General features: G+C 43.8%; 1 protein-coding gene across 4 annotated transcripts in view; it reads left to right on the top strand.

Moving 5' to 3' along the window:
* ehbp1 (EH domain binding protein 1) overlaps positions 1-19,767 on the top strand; it is a 102,854-nt gene that overhangs the window by 30,363 nt on the left and 52,724 nt on the right. For all 4 annotated transcript variants that reach the window (XM_052080151.1, XM_052080153.1, XM_052080150.1 and 1 more), the window contains 3 exons: positions 295-535; positions 16,134-16,312; positions 16,490-16,538. In XM_052080151.1, coding sequence (XP_051936111.1) covers positions 295-535; positions 16,134-16,312; positions 16,490-16,538 — 469 coding nt within the window. The remainder of the gene's footprint in view (positions 1-294; positions 536-16,133; positions 16,313-16,489; positions 16,539-19,767) is intronic.

Here is a 19,767-nt window from a genome sequence, read left to right as displayed (position 1 = left end):
TACGAAACTAAGGCGCTGCAACAAGGAACCATCTAATGATGACCTGCCACAGCTACTCTTGTGACTCTTAACCTCTGACCTTTGCATTAATCAGTATGCAAGAAATAGCTCCTGGTTTCAGTTGCTGACTACTGGTGTAGCGGATCATGCATATGGTGGATTCAGTTGACAGGTAGAAATGGCAACAAGGGGTTTGGATAGTAAGGAACTACTTAATCAATCCCCAAGAATACAGTACTTGCCAATCACCATAAAAGGAAAGAAAGTAATGTTGTGTTTATAATTGCCAACCAGGTCCAACCCATTCTACGAACCCAGGACGTGCCCAACGCAGAGCCCCGCTGCGCCGGACACGGGCAGCAGCCAGAAGAAGAGAGCTCCCACACCCCCTGGCTCATCGGGATCCAACTTTGGCACTGGTTCGCCTGCTCCCATGATCAGCTCTGGCCAGGATGGGGAGAAAAAAACCTTACCAGTTGGGCCCAGTCCTGTGGCGGCGGTCATCGGGAGAGAACTGGCCTCGTCATCCCCCAAGGTAAACGGTTAACAGTGTCTCTTCAAGACTTGAACTATAAGGACCTTGCACCTTTGCGCTATGCGGCGCACATGCTAACCAGTTGATCACCGTGCCGCCCTATGTGAATATTATTTTCATAGGGGCTAATATCGGAATATTATAGGGAGAGATTCGTCTGATGATTGACCAAAATATAGTCAGTGTTTCACATCCACAAATATGTCTTCTGGGTCAAAGCAAAGCAAGCTCTGAACGCATCCTCACACTATACTGCCGGATGTGGAGCTCCCATAACTTTGGCAATCCTTTTTCTTTTTGTGACACTCTGAGTAACCGAGTGGAAATATGACAATATTTAAAAAAAAGCATTCATTAAATTCATCATTAAAATACACACATTTTTACTGAAAATTTCCACAAATTAACTTAGGCCTATCTGTCTATTTGTAATAAAACAAGTTTGCCCACCTCCATAATGATTGTCTAAATAGTTAAAAGAAAGTTATGGCAATTAACAAAACGTTCATTGGAATACTTAATATCTTGAGTTTGTGTGTGCTTGTGTGTCCATACTCAGATGTCCTTACATTAGCTTTCTTTCTGTGTACACACACACATACACACGTGTGCGCATATACTGAGCACCTCATTGAATGTTAGTTTATTGGAGTTGACGGGGTTCTGATCCAGCGCGATTTTATTTATTTATTTATTCATCCATCCATCCATTTATTTATTTATTTATTTATTTATTTATTTATTTATTTATTTATTTATTTATTTATTTATTTATTTATTTATTGAAATTAGTCAAATGGAGGCTGGCTCTAATTAAATGGCTGATGGTCACACACACTCACAGCAGGAGTCAGACCACTGGTGGGGAATGATTGGCTGGGGGCTGGGAAGGGGTTCACTCTGCGCGTGTGTGTGTGTGTGTGTGTGTATGTGTGCGCGTGCGCACGCGTGTGTGCCTGTGTGTGTGTGCAAGGGGTTGAATGGGCCTATGTGGAGGCTTAAACACAGAGGGCTTAACTACAGCAGAGCGATCACAAGGGGGTGTTGACCCCCTATGCACATCCACTCACACATGAGATTGTACAGTTGCTTATATATATGCACACACACACACACACACTCATACGCGCACACGCACACACAGAGTGCCCTGCCACCACTGTGCACCTGGCTAGCTAACTGTTTTAGTGGCTGTCCATGTAATTATGGCACAGTGCCTTTATCATCCAGCCGCACTTGCCTGTGACTGGCGGTGGGGGCTGAGCCACTTTAATTACCCGAAGCCAGTGGCCTGTGGTGGGCCATACTTGGCCAAAAGATGCCCTTGCCTCCAGAGGGAGAGATGAAGGTAGGTGGGACTCCAGACAGTAGGATGGACTGTGGGAGATGGAGAGCTTTTGTAAGGTTCGCGACTAGAGACTGTGCATCTTTATTGCCATCTTTATTTCCTTCACTAGGTGGCGCTCTCACTTGGAATATAATGAAACACTAGCATCGTTCTGTCTACAATGTTGGAGTGCTATCGTCATTCTGTTACTGATGTCAGAATCCAAGCATCATTTTGTCCACGATGTTGGAAGACGAGCGTCGTTCTGTCCATAATGTCAGAATACAGTTGACCCCCGCGTGAAAAGTATCCCTGTTGTCGGAATACACACATAATTCTGAATACTACTATCTTGAATATCTGTAGAATACTGTTTTAAATTGCAAACTGGTCATATCTCTTAAGCCTTGGCCAAAAATGTCCGCTTCAAAGAAAAACATTCACTGAGTGGATTGTTGGAGATGGAGGAGAGTCGTCAAGACGGTGAAAAGAGAGAGAGGGTGTTCATACGGGCTAGTGTGAATGGGTTTCTCTTTCTTATTCTCGCTCGAGACACACAAACGCACTACAGGCATGTGTTGGCGGCCAGATGACCTTTTTGAATGTATGAAGTCAGAGGGGATTAAGAGGAGACATTCTCGCTATGAGAGGCCCGAGACGAAGGCGACACATCGCATTGCGGACGTGTACAGCGTGCAGATTTTGTGTGTGTGTTTGTGTGTGTGTGTGCATGCATGTGTGTGTGTGGGGGGGGCTGTAATACAATCTAATATATGGGCCCGTGGCTCAGATGAGTTAACTTGTTATAGGGGCTTCTATCACCTGCCCCCCAACCTTCAGGGCCTCTAAAATGCTTCAAATATCACAAGGATACACTCGTATTAAAAAAAAACAATTCTGGCATGTTGAAGCTTGGACAGGACCTAGTTAAGTTATTTATAAAAAAACAATCCAAAGCTTGAATGAGGACCGGTAAACATCATCTTAGGTGATCCCATCCTCCATATCATTGCTTTGGAAGCTCCCACTTCAACGGCAGATTGTGAACAATCGACGCATCCTCCCAGCATATGTTGTTCGCCCACTTTCTGTGTGCACACCTATTACACTTACAAATGGGATTTACCGTGATGATTTGACAATACTGAATCTCACTGCAATGTATTTACTTGAACATGTGGTGAGCCATTTGTTGGCTTTATTCATGTTGAGGCCATGAAATTGACATTTGCAAATGCGGCAATTCAATTCATTTATATTTCCCTATTACCTATTGTAGATCTGTAGATTGCTAGATAATATTAATGACCATACTGAGCTTTTTTCCATCATTAAAAACTCACCTAAATTTGCCCTTAAATTTGGCAGACACCTACGCGCCATTCCAAAATTTTGAAGCTTGTTCTAAATCCAAGCAAATTGAATTCGGGAGGGATCATGAATAGACTCACCCAAGACGTTTGACTTGCCTTTGGAAATTGAGCCCCCGAAACGAGACATTTAGGAGGCATGTCTATCACGAGTGGACCCACAAAATTATCAAGATGCCATTCTGAGTTCTTCAAATAAACCTGAGGAGTGGGCATTAAAAAAGAGTATAGATGTACTGAGGTATTTCCTTGAAAGTTGGTTCGCTTGCATGAAATATTTTATGTTCTAATTGAGTTGACTTTTGACAGTACGAGTCAGGGTCGTCAAGTTTCATATCGTTGAGCTCGAAAGAAGTATTTGGAGAATTAATTCAAATGCACATTGAGAGTTCCTGTTGGGCGGTTTGTGATCTCTGTCTGGTCCGATTCAGTCCATCTCTTTTCCTTGGAGCTGATCCCCCAACACCCCCCTATCCCCCACCACCTTCTCCTCCTTCCCAGTAATTCAGTGATCTCTTCCTCAGTCTTCTTCTCCATCTCAATTGCATAGTCAAAGCACTCGACACTTACATGCGCTGAAGTTAAGATTTTCATCCCGTTTCCGCTTGACAAACTTTTTATTTGCCACATTTTCATATAAGGAAAAAGTTTGGAGCTTATATCTGCGGGCCTAAAGTTTGAGCAAAATGTGTTCAGTTTCATGTTCGGAGTACAAAAGAATAAAGCCGCTTCAATTTTCAGTAGCTGACATTGAGTGGCAGTATAACTTTTAAGTTTATGAAAATTAGCAAAGACGGGTTCTTTGGTGTACAAAAGTCTTTCAGAATAATCTTTATATATTATTCCAAGTATGTTGAAACACAAGGAATTTGTCTCTGGTTGTTTGGGCTACTCTATTTCGTACAATAGCAAAAAAAAAATAGAGAGAATATAGACACTTAGGAAATATGGTGTGCGAATGTACTGTAATAGAGAGTGGCGGAAAGAGAATCTTGATTATTCAAGAGTTTGATCAATATGACCATGACTTATTAGTTTCCTTTTTCACAACAAATTATCAAGTACGAACCATGAAATTGCCGCTTCGGAGCAAATTGTATAACTCCTGTTCAATTTCAAGTACAGATTTGGTGCACTTTTTTGTGCGTCTTGTAAAAATAAACAAGTCCACCAGTTGGTAAGACTTCTGTCAGTTGCCCATTTTTTTCAAACTTCTCAACTTTGGGTTGTGATAGAGCCTTTGTTCAGGACAACCCAAAATGCGTAAATCTTAACACTCTGGCTCCTTATTTAACATTCTTTTTTTTTTTTTAAGTCAGTTGATCGCAGTCTGCAGTTGAAGGGTTTCTTTGATTACATATGTTAATAGGAGGGTTGAAATTAAATGCTTTTTGTTCCTGTGCCGCAGTGGGGGGAGAATGGGGAGGCACATGCCGAAGCTCTCTTCACCACCCCTCCTTGACTTCCTCGCTACATCCAAATTGAAATTAGAATAAATTAACATGTTTTAATTGAGTTCGCCAAGGCTGTGATATTTCTTAATTAGCTTTCGCCAGGCCAAGCGGCAAGCGAGGACCGCCGAGGTGGGTACGACGAATGAGAGATGTTTGCTGAGGACAAAGGGGGAGCCCCAGAGACAAGGACAGTCATCGCTTGTCTTGCCCTCTCTGCCCTCGGTAAGGGCTCTTTTTTTTTCCTTTGGCGTAAGATAAAGTTATTTTATCTGTTCCAATAAGTTTGACTTGTCATTTAGTTTTATGTGACCATTTATGAAAGACCATTTCACCGAGGCCATTTGAACACGTATCCTAGAAAACCGAGTTCAATCATCGATTTGAAATGACCGGATTTTGCGCACTCTAAGGCGAATGTAAGAGCATTCAATTTTCTTATTTGGACCTTTTATATGGCTCAATATTCATATTTCTTGGCGTGAAGTATTTTAAATGTTCTGTAAAGAGCTTTGTTCCATCTGCAGTATTGTATTGTATTGTATTCCCTTTAGCGAAGCTCCAGCCATTGGATGCATAACGCAACCACAGCCACTATTGAAATACTGTATCAACAAGAAGTCAAACGAGCAGTCCTGGGAAATGACCCCTTATTCGATTTTGTTACGCAAAGGGACAGCAAGTGTAATAGCAAAGCATTCTAGCCACATGTCTGCTCCATAAACAAACAAAGCGCAGCTCAGCTTCTGTCTAGTGTAAATGGCAGCAGCTGCAGAGGTCTGGCTACCTACTTTTAAGTTTCCCCCCGCCCCCTCACCCTCAACTCATCGGCTCCATAAATGAACCACACTTAGAGTATCCCTATAACACGTGCTAACAGCTAAAGCTAATTTAAATGTACAGCAGCAAGTGTACATTGCTTTCTGACTCTCCTCTGGCCTCCTCAAATGGTGTAAAAACCTCTTCATGTCTTCTCTTTACCTATTTGGACCCCTCCCCGCCAACGTTTATGTGCGGACCCCTGAGTGGTCTGACATTGGATCTTGTGGGAGTGGAGGTTTCTTCCCAGGGTCAGATCACTGAGCTTCCTGTGTGTCCTTCCATGCCGGAGGGCAACACTGTCATCGTGTAAGGCGCAAGGCCCACCGGACAATACTGCCCACTCACATGTCATCAGTCACGTGAACAAAGATTTCGTCAAGTAGTGGCTGTCCCGCCAATTGCTGCTGTGCCCAAATTAGTACCTGCTTATGTTATCCATTTAAGATAAAAACAAATAATAACTCCCTTAAATAAACGTCTTCAGAAAAATACACGTGATGAAGAGTTGCCAGCCATCAGCCCACAATTGTCCACTTCAGTTTTAATCAACCGCATCATGTGTATAATTGATCAACAGAACGTCACCATTCCGAAGCTTCAAACAGAAAGTGGCCACTGAGGTTAGAGTGTCTCGTCGTTTCATCACCAGGTTGCAAAAGAGAGACTAGAAGAGTCACAGATAGGCAAAGAAGTGAAGGTCCCTAGAACTAACTGTTCATTGAGCCAACAAATGTTGACGTTGATCTAAAATGTGCAAAAAGTACAATTGTGAGTTATGTGAATATAAATTTTGAGAAGTTTGTGAATGTGTGCTTTGGGAAAGCCGCACGCATTAACATCATTAAGCCATTGTAATTCCTTAAATCAAAGATCAACTTTTTTATGGCTTTTCGGGCTCTTATTGCTCCTCAATGTTATACATGCTTGCCTTGAAAGGCAGCCGCCTGTACGCGCGTGTGTGTTGTGACATTTGTTTTTTTCCAGTTCCTGTAATGCAGGTATCATTTTTTCCCCCCGCTGCCTCCTTCTCGTTTGCCGGGTGAACGTCAGGTTCACAAGTTAAGCGCTGCGCAAGAGCTCACTCTCAATACCCGCGTCGACGGCTGTATAAAAAAAAAAAAAAAAGGGCCTTCCGCAAAGCGCCTCTTGTAATCTGCCTGGGGTAAGTCCTCTTTAGTTTTATCTGCCAGGGATTACCTCACAAGCTGCGAGCGGGACCGGCGTACAGAGAAAACGATGAAGATGGAACCAAATGAAAACAAATCGCTGTGTAATCTCTGCCAGGGAGCGAGCGAGTCAGCCAGAGAGAGCGACTGGCTTTGGTCTTGAAGGGAAGTTTCCCGTGCCACTCATTTAAAGAGGGAATTTACTAATCCCTCCATGATTGATGTCTGCTATGAGAGGCTCTGTAGCAGACTAATAGGGCTTATGAGGATGGCCACAAAGTCCTTTGTGTCTGTTTGAGAATGAAGCAAACCTGCGTTGCTCCGTCCGGCGGGGTTTGAATGACATGGAGAAGGGGTAACATTATCTTAATCTGGATTTAACTCAGACCAGTCCTCCAGGTGTGTGGGTCTAAGGACCTCCTGGTTTAAAAAAAAAAAAAAAGGCGGGAGATAAGTCTCCAAAACTCTTCAGACCCCCAAAAGGTCCAAAGGCGACCCTCTCGTGCATCCCCTTCCATTGCACAATGGCTCCCAGTTAAGCAGGGTTCACGATTATTGATTTTTAACATTTCAAGCAGGCTCCGCATACCAACAATCATCATTGTCGAATATCTATAGATTACCGTATTTTCACGATCATACGACACACTGTGCATTTAACGTAAACACAAGATGCAATGTATTATTGGACGCAGGCATGGTAAAGCCTCCGCTATATTAAAAAGTATGCTAGCATGCATGCACGCTAGCATACTTTTTTAAAAAGGCAGCAGGAGCAAAACTGAGTTCGGTTGTACTTGATTTTTTGATCAATCCTCATCCTCAAAACCATCAAAGTCCTCATCTGGATCTGAAATGAACAATGTGCAAGTTCACTATCAAACACGCCAAGTTCCACCACATCATTGTCGGAGTCGATCTCGTTGCTGTGCGGCTGTGCGAAAGTTTGACAAGCAGAAACGTTAGCCCAAGCATCCACAATCCGTTCACAAATTGCGGCGTAACTCGCCCGCCGCTGTGTTCGCCATAGCTCCCACGGCGGTGGCAAATTCACTTTGGCCATGTCTGTCCATCACCTTGGAAACTTCTCGCGGCTCGCTGTGCGTATCACTACCGTGCGCGTCCCCTTCTTCTCTACAGTGTGGTTCACCGGGATGTCGAAAGTGAGCGGCACCTCGTCCATATTGGCGATACGGTTGGACCGGATGTGTTTGTCGGCAATCTTTTGGTTGTCTTTCAAAATCCAAAATATGCTTGTCCCTCATCACTTGCCGTAGCCCAAGCGAGTACGCAGGAATGTGGGAATTAATTGAGGGAACAGTCGGTAATGGAAGCCAAGTGAGGGTGGCAAATCGGCAGAATAAATGATTAAAGAAAGCGTCTTTATTTAATGTAACGCAGAACATTACACTTTTTAATGCAGTAGTTGCAAAAGATGGTCAGTAATCCGCCGGATGTTGCTGCACCATTGTCGTCCTTGCCCGGATGAATAGAGGGCGGCGTTTCATAAAACGAAAGCACCAAGCACCAAGGATTAGTTGATCTTGAATTCTCTTGCGGCTGCTCGATTCCCATGGTCCTTCGCGTAACTGATAGCTGGCGGTTTAAACCGTGCTTCGAAAGCGTGTCTCTTTGCAGGTGCCATTTTCGGGATGTTGTTTTGCACAATGCATGTACTATATACTCTATACACCTACTCGGGGCGTGCCTTTAGCGTCCTCTTTCACGCCCACCCTTCCGACTTTCACGTTTGCATGCTCTCCTCGGTTACGTCTGCCTTTCCTTTATGTAAGCAATGTGTTGGCACAACATCAGTCAGTCTAGCGTACCCCCTCATTGAAGTCACACAACAGCATTCACAGATTTAGGAATTTGGTGCAATACATGTACAAGGCGACCCACATTTTTAGGCACCCCGGACCAAATGTGAGCCTTTTCCTAGTTACAGTCAGCAAAGGCCCCAGTTCTTGGATGTCTCCAACAGATTCGTCGAAGCTCTGGTGTGTGGTGCGTCAAGACTATTCTTCCTTGATGTACCACCCTCTACTTATGACATCTTTGAAGTTACCCTTTCCCCTCACACGCTACACTTTTAATTCAATTAATGCAAAGCAATATTTGAAAGGAACCTTAGAAGTACCTCATGAATTGTGTTCCATCTTCCTTAAATGTTCACTCTTGCGTGTGAAGAAAAGAGGAATGATAAGACTCTCTAATTGCCTCTTTAGAATTTTTTTTTTTAAAGCGTCCTTTTGTCAATTACGATATTCAGACACTGTGTCATAGAAAGTACTGAGTGGTGTCTTTTCGGGCCATCACCCACTTTTGATTTGGATTTGAGCCTTTTTGTGCGAGTACATTCACTTCTGAAAAAAAGTTTGACGACGCATGAATGAAAACTTAATCAAACGTTGGGTTTGATCTCGGCAGCTGCGCAAAGCAATTACGTGGATTACACCCTAATCAGTACAGACGTCATAAATTAGACATGTACAGGAAACGAGGAACAGCTTGCCCATGACCAGTTGTGTGACAAATCTTTTTTTTTTTTCCTGGAGTGTCAAATTTCAACATAAAGCTAGCAGTCAGGATGTTGCTGTGCTTTTATGTTTAGGTCCTTAAACATCCATCCATTTTCGATCCGCTTATCCTCACAAGGGTCGTGGGGGGAAGGTGGGGGGTGTGTGCTGGAGCCTATCCCAGCAGTCTTCGTGCAGTAGGCGGGGGACACCTTGAACCTGTTGCCAACCAATCGCAGGGCACACAGAGACGAACAACCATCTGGACTCCCACTCCCACCTAGGGACAATTTGGAGTGTTCAATCAGCCTGCCATGCATGTACTTGGGATGTGGGAGGAAACCGGAATACCCGGAAAAAACCCACGCAGGCCAAGAGGCAGTTTAATTTCCTCACACACTCGCCACGCTGCTACCCTATAAACAAATATGGTGTCGATCAGGCTTTGGAAGCGTCCGCGTTTGGAGTCAATTATATTTTAGTTTTGAACCCCCCCCCCCCCCCACACACACACACACACACACATCTAATGGACTTTAGTGGCACAGCAACAAACCAAATGTAGATCGTGTGTATGTGCGAGCGTGTGTGTGTGTGTGTTCTGATCAGTAGTCAAAGAGGTGACTTTGTAATTATGTTCATTATAATTGGCCGCACTATCGGACTCTTCATCGTCTTGAAGCCCACTCCGCACTGGACAATGGTTGCCCTGTGTGAATGCATGTGGTTGTGGAGGGGTTTTACACACACATACACACACAAACTCTTTTGCATGTCTTTACCTGTGCCACGTAATTCCTAAAGTGGCCTCCTTAATGAGTTTTGCCCACCGGCGCTCAGATTAATTGATAAACGGCGGTCTTATCGGCGTGGCCCATCTGTGAATCCATCCCGCGTCTTAATTTGTTTGTTGAAGACGTCCGTTAAAGGAGATTAATGGCTCTGTATAGATTTTTGAGAGATCACTCCCCCCGTCTTCCAAAGCTTCTTTGAGGATACGGAAGATCTTTGAACACTTTTTCCAGAGTGTGTGACTTTCTGGTTGAAAAAATAGTTAGGTAAAATGTGAGTCGCATATTTTGTAAATTCAAGTTAATTATAAAAATCATACAAAATCATCATCATCATTAGAAAATTACTTGCACCGGATCTTTGAAACTGGGAGATTCTGATCTGACAATTTCATTTGTGATCTGGCACTATTTAGAAAATAGGGCCACTGTCGGCCACATCTCACACCCAGATGCTCATGAACGAGAACTATTGCACGCCCCGGTTATGGTAGTGTTAAAGGAACACATCCAACATGTGGATAGATTGTACCGACAGTAATTACACTTTTTAAAACCAGGGAATTAATCTACAATCTCTTTTATTTTTTGACATAATTCAGTGTTGTTTGTTGTTGTTTTTTCACGGGCTTGGACAATTTCATGGCATTTCACTTCATAGGAATGGCAGAAAAGATTTGACGTTGAGTAAATTCACTGTAGAGCTTGGTGATGGAGAGAAGTTCACTTTGAAGGTAGCACCGCACGCGCATACGCTCGCCGTGCCCCCTTCCTCATTCCAAGCGTCGCGTAATCTTAGCTTTTGCATGTTAACGTTGTGTTATTTTTCACGCTACATTCTCTTGACTCTTCTGTTCCGGTCCCGATCTTGTTCCATCCACTCCACATCTCCATTTACATCAGTGAACTTTTGATCTTTCTTTCACTGCCGCCTTCATCACCTCCTGCCTTAACTACTGCAAATTATTATGATTGTTATCATTATTATTATTATTGGAATCTGTCATTTTAAAGGGGAGGTGTAAGATGATGCGGAGTGATTTTTTTTCCCCTCTCCTCCTTACTTGCTTTTATTTCTAATGAGAAGACATCAGGAGCAGAGTGATTCCCAATTAGACAAATGTAGCTTTTAGACAGAGTGTACAATTACATAATGGATCATATCGGGGGTTGGAGTGCAGCCAATAAAATGACTCGGCACACCGCCGAAGTGCAGCGGCCTTGTCTGCTTCAAAAAAAAATATGATTATCAAGTGTGCCATTGCACACGTTAATGAATCAATCAAACTTTATTTGTAGAGGCCATGATATACTTGACCATGTAACGCGGTGCTATTATTTATTTTTTTAAACGGAGGCCGTAAAACTGAGAAGATGCATCACCATTTGGAATGACTAAAAGGCGAGAACAAGAACACATCAGAGGCTTCGTGTCCTATGCATGTGTTATAGATTGACAGTGCATATATGTACAACACGTGTGCTGTCGTCGAGAGCAAATGTGAATGTGCCGGGCGGTTTTTGTCTTTTGTTGCCGCAGGCTCTCTGTTGAGCGGATTACAAGTTTTTAAAGAGTCAGAGATTCAACACCTCCTCTAATCTTGACACACCGATGCCGCTTTTAAGCGAGCGAGATTGGAAAGACACGTGGCTGTGGTGGCAGCGTTTCTTCTACTCCTCACTGCCATCATCATGGCGTTCTTACGTCAATGGGTTGAGGCCAATTGAGTTTACATTCCACTGTTAAAAGCCCCCAAATCACCCCTCGAGCTTATCGGATAGTTTCGACATTTTCCCTGTCTTTTTGTACAATGCCAAGGGACTGTTTGCATTTGCAATTGGGCGCCCTGCGCTATTTAGAGTCATGCAAGTGCAAAAATACAAATGAAAAACGATGGAATTCTGAAGTGATTTCATCCTTTCGTCAAGGTCTTGCCGACGAGGCCAGAAAGCTGAAGAAAGAGTAAAACTTGTGTTGTGTGAGATTTTCTGATGTGAAGTTTTGTGTATTTTCAGGCACAAAAAGCTAAGACCTTCCCTTTTCTTCAATGCTCTTGCTGGACTCGAAACAAAAGTCCAAAGCAAAATTAGAGGCCGGCTTGCGGCTGCAAAAAGCCAAAGAAAAAGTCAAACCTTCCCTTCCTTGATGTCCGTTTAGGTTTTGCTTCAAGGGGATTTGATGCGATGCAAGACTTTTTGTCAGCACAAAAAGCCCAAGAAAAAGTCAAAGGCAAAGACCAGGTTAAAAAAAAAAGCCTTTCTTTTATGCTCACTGAATGCATGTCTTAAAACTTGGGCTGAAGATAACTCCAATAATTTGCGGGAAAAAAATGGTTGAAACAAAATCCTTGAATAATTTTTATTGCAGTTGCAGCACTTCACTCCATTTTGTTGCTGTGATGGTGGCAAGCCAGGCTCTAACGTAGAAGGCTTGGGCTCCTTTCACACATGTGTACAAATGCAATGTGTACGCCCATTACCGTCAACATGTAACAGAGATTCATTGTTACAAGTTTTTAGTCACAAAAAAATCCAAAGATAAACTCAAACCTTTCCTTCCTCTGGTGCTGGCTGAGCCAAAGACTGCAAAAATTGCAATAATCTCCAAAAGGAAACCGCCTTCCCAGGTTTCCTCCTATCTTGTCCTTCAGGTATTGTTGGGAGCTTAACCCCCGTTCCCCACCCCCACCATCTCTCTGGCCTACATTTTCTTCTCTCTCTACCCCGTTTGGTGGATGTTGTTGACACGGCGGCGCGGGGAATAAAGGATTCTCTTGTCGGCCCCCTTGTATTTTCCCGCCCAGCCTGTTATGCTGCCATTTAATAGCGGCGGAGGGGAGGTTATGTAGCGCTGATAGTCATGAAGCTTTTTCATCTATTTTTTTTTCTTCTTTTTTTAATGCGGAATGTTTGCAGGCCGAGGCAATGCTCGCTGCTAATCCTACCCTGCAGCGCAGCTAGCTACATGGCTCTGTTTATGTGTGTGTGTTTTGTACGACACACTCACACACACACACACACATAGAAGACATGTGCACAACTTCCTTCAGGCAAACTGTAAGTCAACATGCTTTTTGACTCCTAATGAAATGCGGCCTGTTCCTGTCAAATCAGATATGCTATTTCCTACTTTTGATGTATGTGAAAACACTTTATCAGGGCCAACATGTAATGGAAACATCCGGAAATCCCATTTGAGAGAATCACATCAATGTCACTAGCCCCCTTTCCGCACCGATCCAGTCTCACAGCTGTGCAGCAAGCGCAAACCACTCGAAAGGTGCGAAACGTAGCTCTCGGAATGAGTCTGTTTTTTTTCTTTTGGGCAAGTCGAGTAAGAATGATGTTGCAAAGAAACAATTGACTAAATACACTTCTTTATGGTCTAAGAGTCACACAGCAAGAGTAAACTATTCCAAAGGCGGAAAAACTAGCATTCAAACCATAATTGTTGTGTTTTAGACAAGCCAAGCAGTGATAACTTTATTCATAAAACATACGACAAACTAAATAAGCATCATCATAGTCTTAGAGCCGTGCGACAAGTGCTAAAGGCGCAAAAAGTAGCTCTCGAAACCGCCAATTCCATTCATTCTTTTAAGACAAGCCAAAAAATGAGCGCTTGTTTGCAAAGAAGCTAATGACAAATCATCCGACATTCCACAGACTAAACATCAACATGGTCTTGCAGCCTTACGGCAACTGCAAAAAGTAGCTTTCCAACCCGCATATCCCACGCATGCTTTTAGACGAGCCAACAAATAAGAGCGATTGCTCGCAAAGAAGCTAATAGGTCATTTAAACATACCACTAACTACTCGGCAGCATCTTCTTACAGCCTCAAAATGCAGAAAAACCCTCAATCTTATTTTGGTTCTGGAACATATGACGGTTCACTGTGAAAAATATTTCTTTAGACTCGATTAATATTTTGGACACAATGTTTTTGATATTTATGTTAATTTGATGAGTGAGCCTGCCCTGCTCGCTACTGTTATTCTTTTTTTTTTCCTTCTTCTTGTTTTCCCACCAGCTGGTGTGTGTGTGTGTGTTTAAGTCTGCCGGTGTGTAAGTGTTTTCTGCCGGCATCGCGCGGGGGTGTGTGCCTGTGCGTCTAATTGCTTTAATAGCACCTGGTGTATAATCCCAGGTAATTAGAGTGCTCCAATTAGACGGCTACTTTTTCACCCTCACTTGAAAGAGGGGGACGGGGAAGGCCTGGAGGTAGACTGCTACACACACACACACACCTACGTACCTACCTACCTAATGATAGACATACACACACACACACACACAATAATGGCACGCACACAATGCAGCTCACTCAACCGGTGATGTGCTTTTGTTGCATTACGTGCTGTTCTTCAGGGATGCATTTTCTGTAACTACATCCCTCTTACTTCTATGGACTTGATATGCATGTTATTATCTGCTTGTTATTATTATTATTATTTATTTGGGCTGACATTGTGTTGAAGGTACTGGTGGGTGGGGGGGGGGGGGGTCTGGAGGTTAAAGCCCTCTTTTAAAAATGAGCTGGAAAATGTCAAGTGCCCCCCCTCAGGCTGCTGCCACTGTCTCCCTTGCACCCAGATACCCAAAGGGGCCTTGACTACTCACGCTCAAGGTACCCAAACGCACACAAAAGAGTACAAACATCAGGAGTTGCTAATAGTGACGGCCTCCTGTCCTCCATCTTGTAGCGCTTGCAATTTGAACTCCAAAATGAAGGATTTCCATTCAAGCTCTACCGCAAGAGAATTTATATCTGAAGTATTTGTTGCTATCACGTGCTTAAATAATGAAAGTAATGATAATGCGTAACTTCGAGTTGTCTAATCCAAATACAGCTTGACTTATATCGCACATTTCATACACAAGGCAACTCGACACGCGTGACACAAGCAGAGGTACGACACCTAAAAGCAATTAATAAACACAACAGCTAACAGTCAGAAGCAAGCAGAGAAAACTATTTGAGAAAAATTACGAAAGTTAATTCACAAAAAGAATGTACGCTGACAACATTCAAACACATGAACAGGAGAATTTAAAAACATTTAAAACTAAATAAAGAAATGAAAATATGACTAAGAATTAATTACTAATAGGAAAAACAATTGGTGATTGTCAAGATAATCAAGGCTGGCTTATTTGGGAGTTTTTTTTTTTAATTGATTGATTGAGATGATTATGACAATATTGTCTTGACAAATGCAAAAAAACTCTGGAGGCTTTTTTGTGACTGATTTATAAGTTGTCTGAAGCATACACTGTATTCGCAGTCGCACACACAGGCCAACAGAGGGAGTCGGGTAGCCACCACAAGTCTTTTTCTACTCAGCAGCTGTCCATTCCAAACTCTTTTCACCTCCAGTTGCTTTAGTGCATGTATAGCTTTGCGGAGAAAAAAGTCAGGGTGTGACGAAAATGCTTTTCCACCTCGATAAGACTTCAAGAGCAGGAGGTAATTAATAAGATGTTTACATTATGCATGCTTGCACACGTCTGTGTGAACAAACATCTATGACGCTGTGCTTAGAGCAACTAAATTGGAGGCGAGGCGTTGCAGAGTCAAAAGCACGAGCAAGTGTGTTCAGATCATTATTCAACTGCCGATGATGAATACTGGCGATGACGTCATTGGGCCATACATGCAATGTTTTAAGTAACGTTTTTTTTCTGCATTCTTAACTGTCATACATATGTAAAATCTCTTTCATAATTACTCAACTACAGATGGAGGCTGGTGTGTGCTATAGCGTGAGCTATTTGGCAATGTTTTAAGTGCTGTTTTGGCATCCAGTCATACATCCACACGCACGACATGTGTAAAATCCCACGTACCATCGTAAAACATTAGAATAGTCTTTGTAATTGAGATGACAGCGAGTGATATTTGATTTATTTATCCAGCCTTGCATTATTTAAAAAGTGCGAATGCTTGTTTGACTTGTTGTGTCTCGCGTTTGGCTGGAGACCAGTCCGGGGTTTAGCCTGCCCCGCTCCTAAAGTTAGCTGGGATGGACGCTTGCTCAGCCCCGTTTGAGGACAAGCACGATTGAAAATGTATGCATCATAAAACCGTGCATTTGAGGAAGGCATTCATTTTTTTCTTATTCTTTTGGGCTCGTTTCTCTTGTTTTCAGCCAAGCCCGATCCCAAGCCCGGTCCTGGGCGGGAAGCCCAACGCCAGCCAGTCGCTGCTGGCCTGGTGCCGCGAGGTGACGCGCAACTACCGCGGCGTGAAGATCACCAATTTCACCACGTCCTGGAGGAACGGCCTGGCCTTCTGCGCACTGCTGCATCACTTCAGGCCCGACGCCATGTAGGGACATGTTTCATTAAAAAAAATGTTTCATTTCACACTCGACTTAAAAATGTTTTATCATACCTAACCCTTATGGGGACAACCGTTACTACAATGGACATCTTATCATGTTATCGGGTTACAGGGTGCATGAAAGGGTTAAACACTGTTACGCTCTCTCTCTCTCTTTTCCAGAGACTACAAGTCGCTCAATCCTCAGGATATTAAAGAAAACAACAAAAAGGTAAGAGGCGACCACCCACTGCCCCCTGGGCCCTTCACGTCGCTTAGCTCCCTCACCGCCACGTCCCTGATTGGCCTTATTTCTGCATCAGCCATTAATCCCGCAATACAATGCATGTGTGTTACGGTAGTTTTCATTAGAGCCCCCCCCCCCCTCCCCTGCTGTTGTAAATGGATATGAAAACACGGTCATCTGACGCAGGCGGGATGGTGTCTTAAGACCACGGCCCGTGGAGAGGACATAAGTGAAGTGTGTTGATGCACGCGGGGGAAAAAAGACACAACACAATTTATATTATATACTGTATATGCTTTTTAAAATATATACTGATTTGGAAAATGGTATCATCTATACCTGGGAGGTGTTTCTTTTTCTTATGTTACCCTCAATTATGGCCACCGTCTTGACTGAAGAACAATGTAATTCACTCACACCCTGCAAAATGGCCACTATTGGAAGAAATACACAAGGCTCTGTACGAGCGCAGGGGCTTAAGGTCAAAGGTTGACATCGGAACACTTAACCTTGAAAGCGATGACGGGCGTAAATGTTTGATATTAAAATAACGTGTCACTTTGTGCGTTTGACTTTCTGAGATTCCGCTGCATCGTTTTCTTCCTCTTGCATCACGACACCCAGGCGCACCCTGTATTTTCCTCCTGACCGTATCTCCACCTTCACATTTTGAATTGCAGACTCACTGGCATCTCCATGCACCCGTTGGCTCTTTTTGTATGTACATTCGCCTTCTTTTTCTAAACACACAAATGCACACTTGCCCTATCCTACTACAACTGCACACGCACACACCCGCACGCAGCCGTCCCCTCTGTGGCCCCGGGGGCTACAGCGAGCGATACGTGTTTCCTTCCCGCAGTTTGATTTCCTTCTCCTCATATACACTCTGGCTGGGCGATAACCTCTGGTGGCCCTGTTAGGCATGAATGCAAGCCTGTTGACAAAAACCACAGCCAGAGAGCCAATCCCGTATCTGCACACTACCCCCCCCCCCCCCCACCACCCTCGGCCACCCCTCCTCATTGCTGCCGGTGCCTCCTCGTGTAGCCCCAAAGAAAATTGGCTAGATATAAGTAATGTGGGAATATGCCGTGGAAGGCGATAGGCGAAGAATAGCCACGCCGGTGTTGCTGTTGTGGTGTCCGAGCGCTTCGATGTCACCCAAGTGACCATCCTACATGGACCTTCATTACTTGTTGACTTGTGGGAGTATAAGATAACGATGAGAGGAGCAACTTCTTGACTTGCATCTGTCTTCTATTCGATAGTCAAGTATCCTTTTCCTCACTTCTTGCTGGGTGTTTAGACCCATTCTATGCCTTTTTTTTTTTGAATGACAACAACATGGCTCCATTTTCAAAGAAGAAACATATTGCCCGGGCCAACGTGGCTACTGTATATTATCGTAATACAAAGAAAAACAAATGAGAAAAGAAATAATGGACGGAGTTTAGATATTTGAATGGCAGTGGTCAGTGAATCGGACTGTAAGATTCATTGACTACACTCGTGCGTTGTGGCAATGGAGACTCTCCACACTTTGCTTTTTAGCCACTATGTATGTAAATATCGGTATTTGTATAAAATATCCCCCAAAAATCTGGTTCAGTTTCGACTTCACCGTTGTACTTAAATCACGGTCACGCACGACTAAGCTCCATCCGGTAAAAAGTACAAACATGAGCTGCCTTTCGCCGTTAGCCCAAGATACATCATCCATTTCTTCCATCATCCGAATCAATCAGTCAGTCATTCGGCCTCTCGCAGTACCAAACTCCACCAAGAATGATTCCGCTTTTTGCCTTCTTTGACACATCCTTCATCTGTTTTTGCGACCTTTTTGAGCATCATTTTCTGAATCGCATTTGGCATGTTAGCGGTACCAGATTCTACCTCATGTGAATTTTAAATTTTTTTTTAGCTTCCTTTGACCCATTCGACATCTGTCTTGTGACGATTATTCAGCATCAGCCTCATTCGGCGAAGGTAAAAAGGAGGAACAAAGAAGAAAAAGAACGTCATGAAATATTTTAAGAGTTGTTGTTACTATTTGGGACGTATTGAATGCAAGCACACCTATCTGCTCCTTTTCACAGCTCGTTGATAGACGTGCCCCCCCCCCCCCACCCGCCTTCTTTCAGCATCCATCTGTGTGCGGTGATTGCAATGAGCTCAGACTGTGCTGAATTATGACAGATAAGGCCAATCAATATCGGGCTGGTTAGTCGGCTGGGGGGAGAAGGGGGTTGGGGGGGGCGGCAGAAGTAAATATTTAAGAAGAAAAGATGTGTTATCTGTGCATATGCCTCAATGATTGTCATGTTTTTGAGGGGGTTTCTACGTATTGGATCTTTTTGAGTGCGTGGAGAGAAGGCGACCGGGCCAAGGAGAAGTCATTTGGCGCGCCATCTGATAGCGTAGTACCAAGCGCTGTTAGGGGGAGAGGGGGGAAGAAGTGGGGGGAGTTGATGATTGACAGCCATAGATAGCTGTCAGTCACCAAAGAGGGAGGGTGCAGGGAACAGCGGCCCGGGGCAGGCAACGCTGACATTTAGTCCCGAAGCATTGTCAGCGGGTTAATAGAAAGTGAGCAAGTGGAGATAGTTGTCCTTTTTGCCCTCATTGGCATATGGAGAAAGTGTCATAACACGTTTGTATAAGTATGGCGGAGGAGCATTTACAAAATGGATGCCCTGAAAGGGCTCGAGGATGCCACAAATGCTGCTTCAACCGTGTCTACATCTGAAAGTAGTACACTAATTGGCATCAGGTATGTCGAAGTCATGCATCTGGACTGGGAGATGAACTTTGTATATTTGGTTGATCTAAGTTTAGCCTGGGTTGTTAGTGGAAGTGATAGCGCGTCTTTGGCGCACATGAGTAATATGCTTGCACTAGTCTAAAAATGGGATTCTGATTTTTACAGTACTGCTTTCGCGGACTGAGAATTGAGCAGATGAATTCAGCCATCTCCAGAGGCTGACGCTCCGTCAAAGGGCCCCAGGGCTCGCATTGCCACGTGACTAACTGCATGCACAACTGCGCAATGGTTCAGAAGCCCTTCAAAGAATAACGGGTGACACAGAGGTCAAAAAGAGCGCGGTGTGCGTCAAAGGCTGAAACAAAAGCCCCCTTCGTCCTCACGCACCTCTCACATTCTCACTTTCCCCTCGCTTGCCGTCTCTCCTCCATTCTTTTTCAAAGTTGTCGC

The sequence above is a fragment of the Hippocampus zosterae genome, chromosome 11 (assembly GCF_025434085.1).
Source record: "Hippocampus zosterae strain Florida chromosome 11, ASM2543408v3, whole genome shotgun sequence".
Classification (NCBI taxonomy): Eukaryota; Metazoa; Chordata; class Actinopteri; order Syngnathiformes; family Syngnathidae; genus Hippocampus; species Hippocampus zosterae.
The sequence above is the reverse complement of the archived record's forward strand: the minus strand, read 5'-3'. Positions and strand labels throughout refer to the sequence as shown.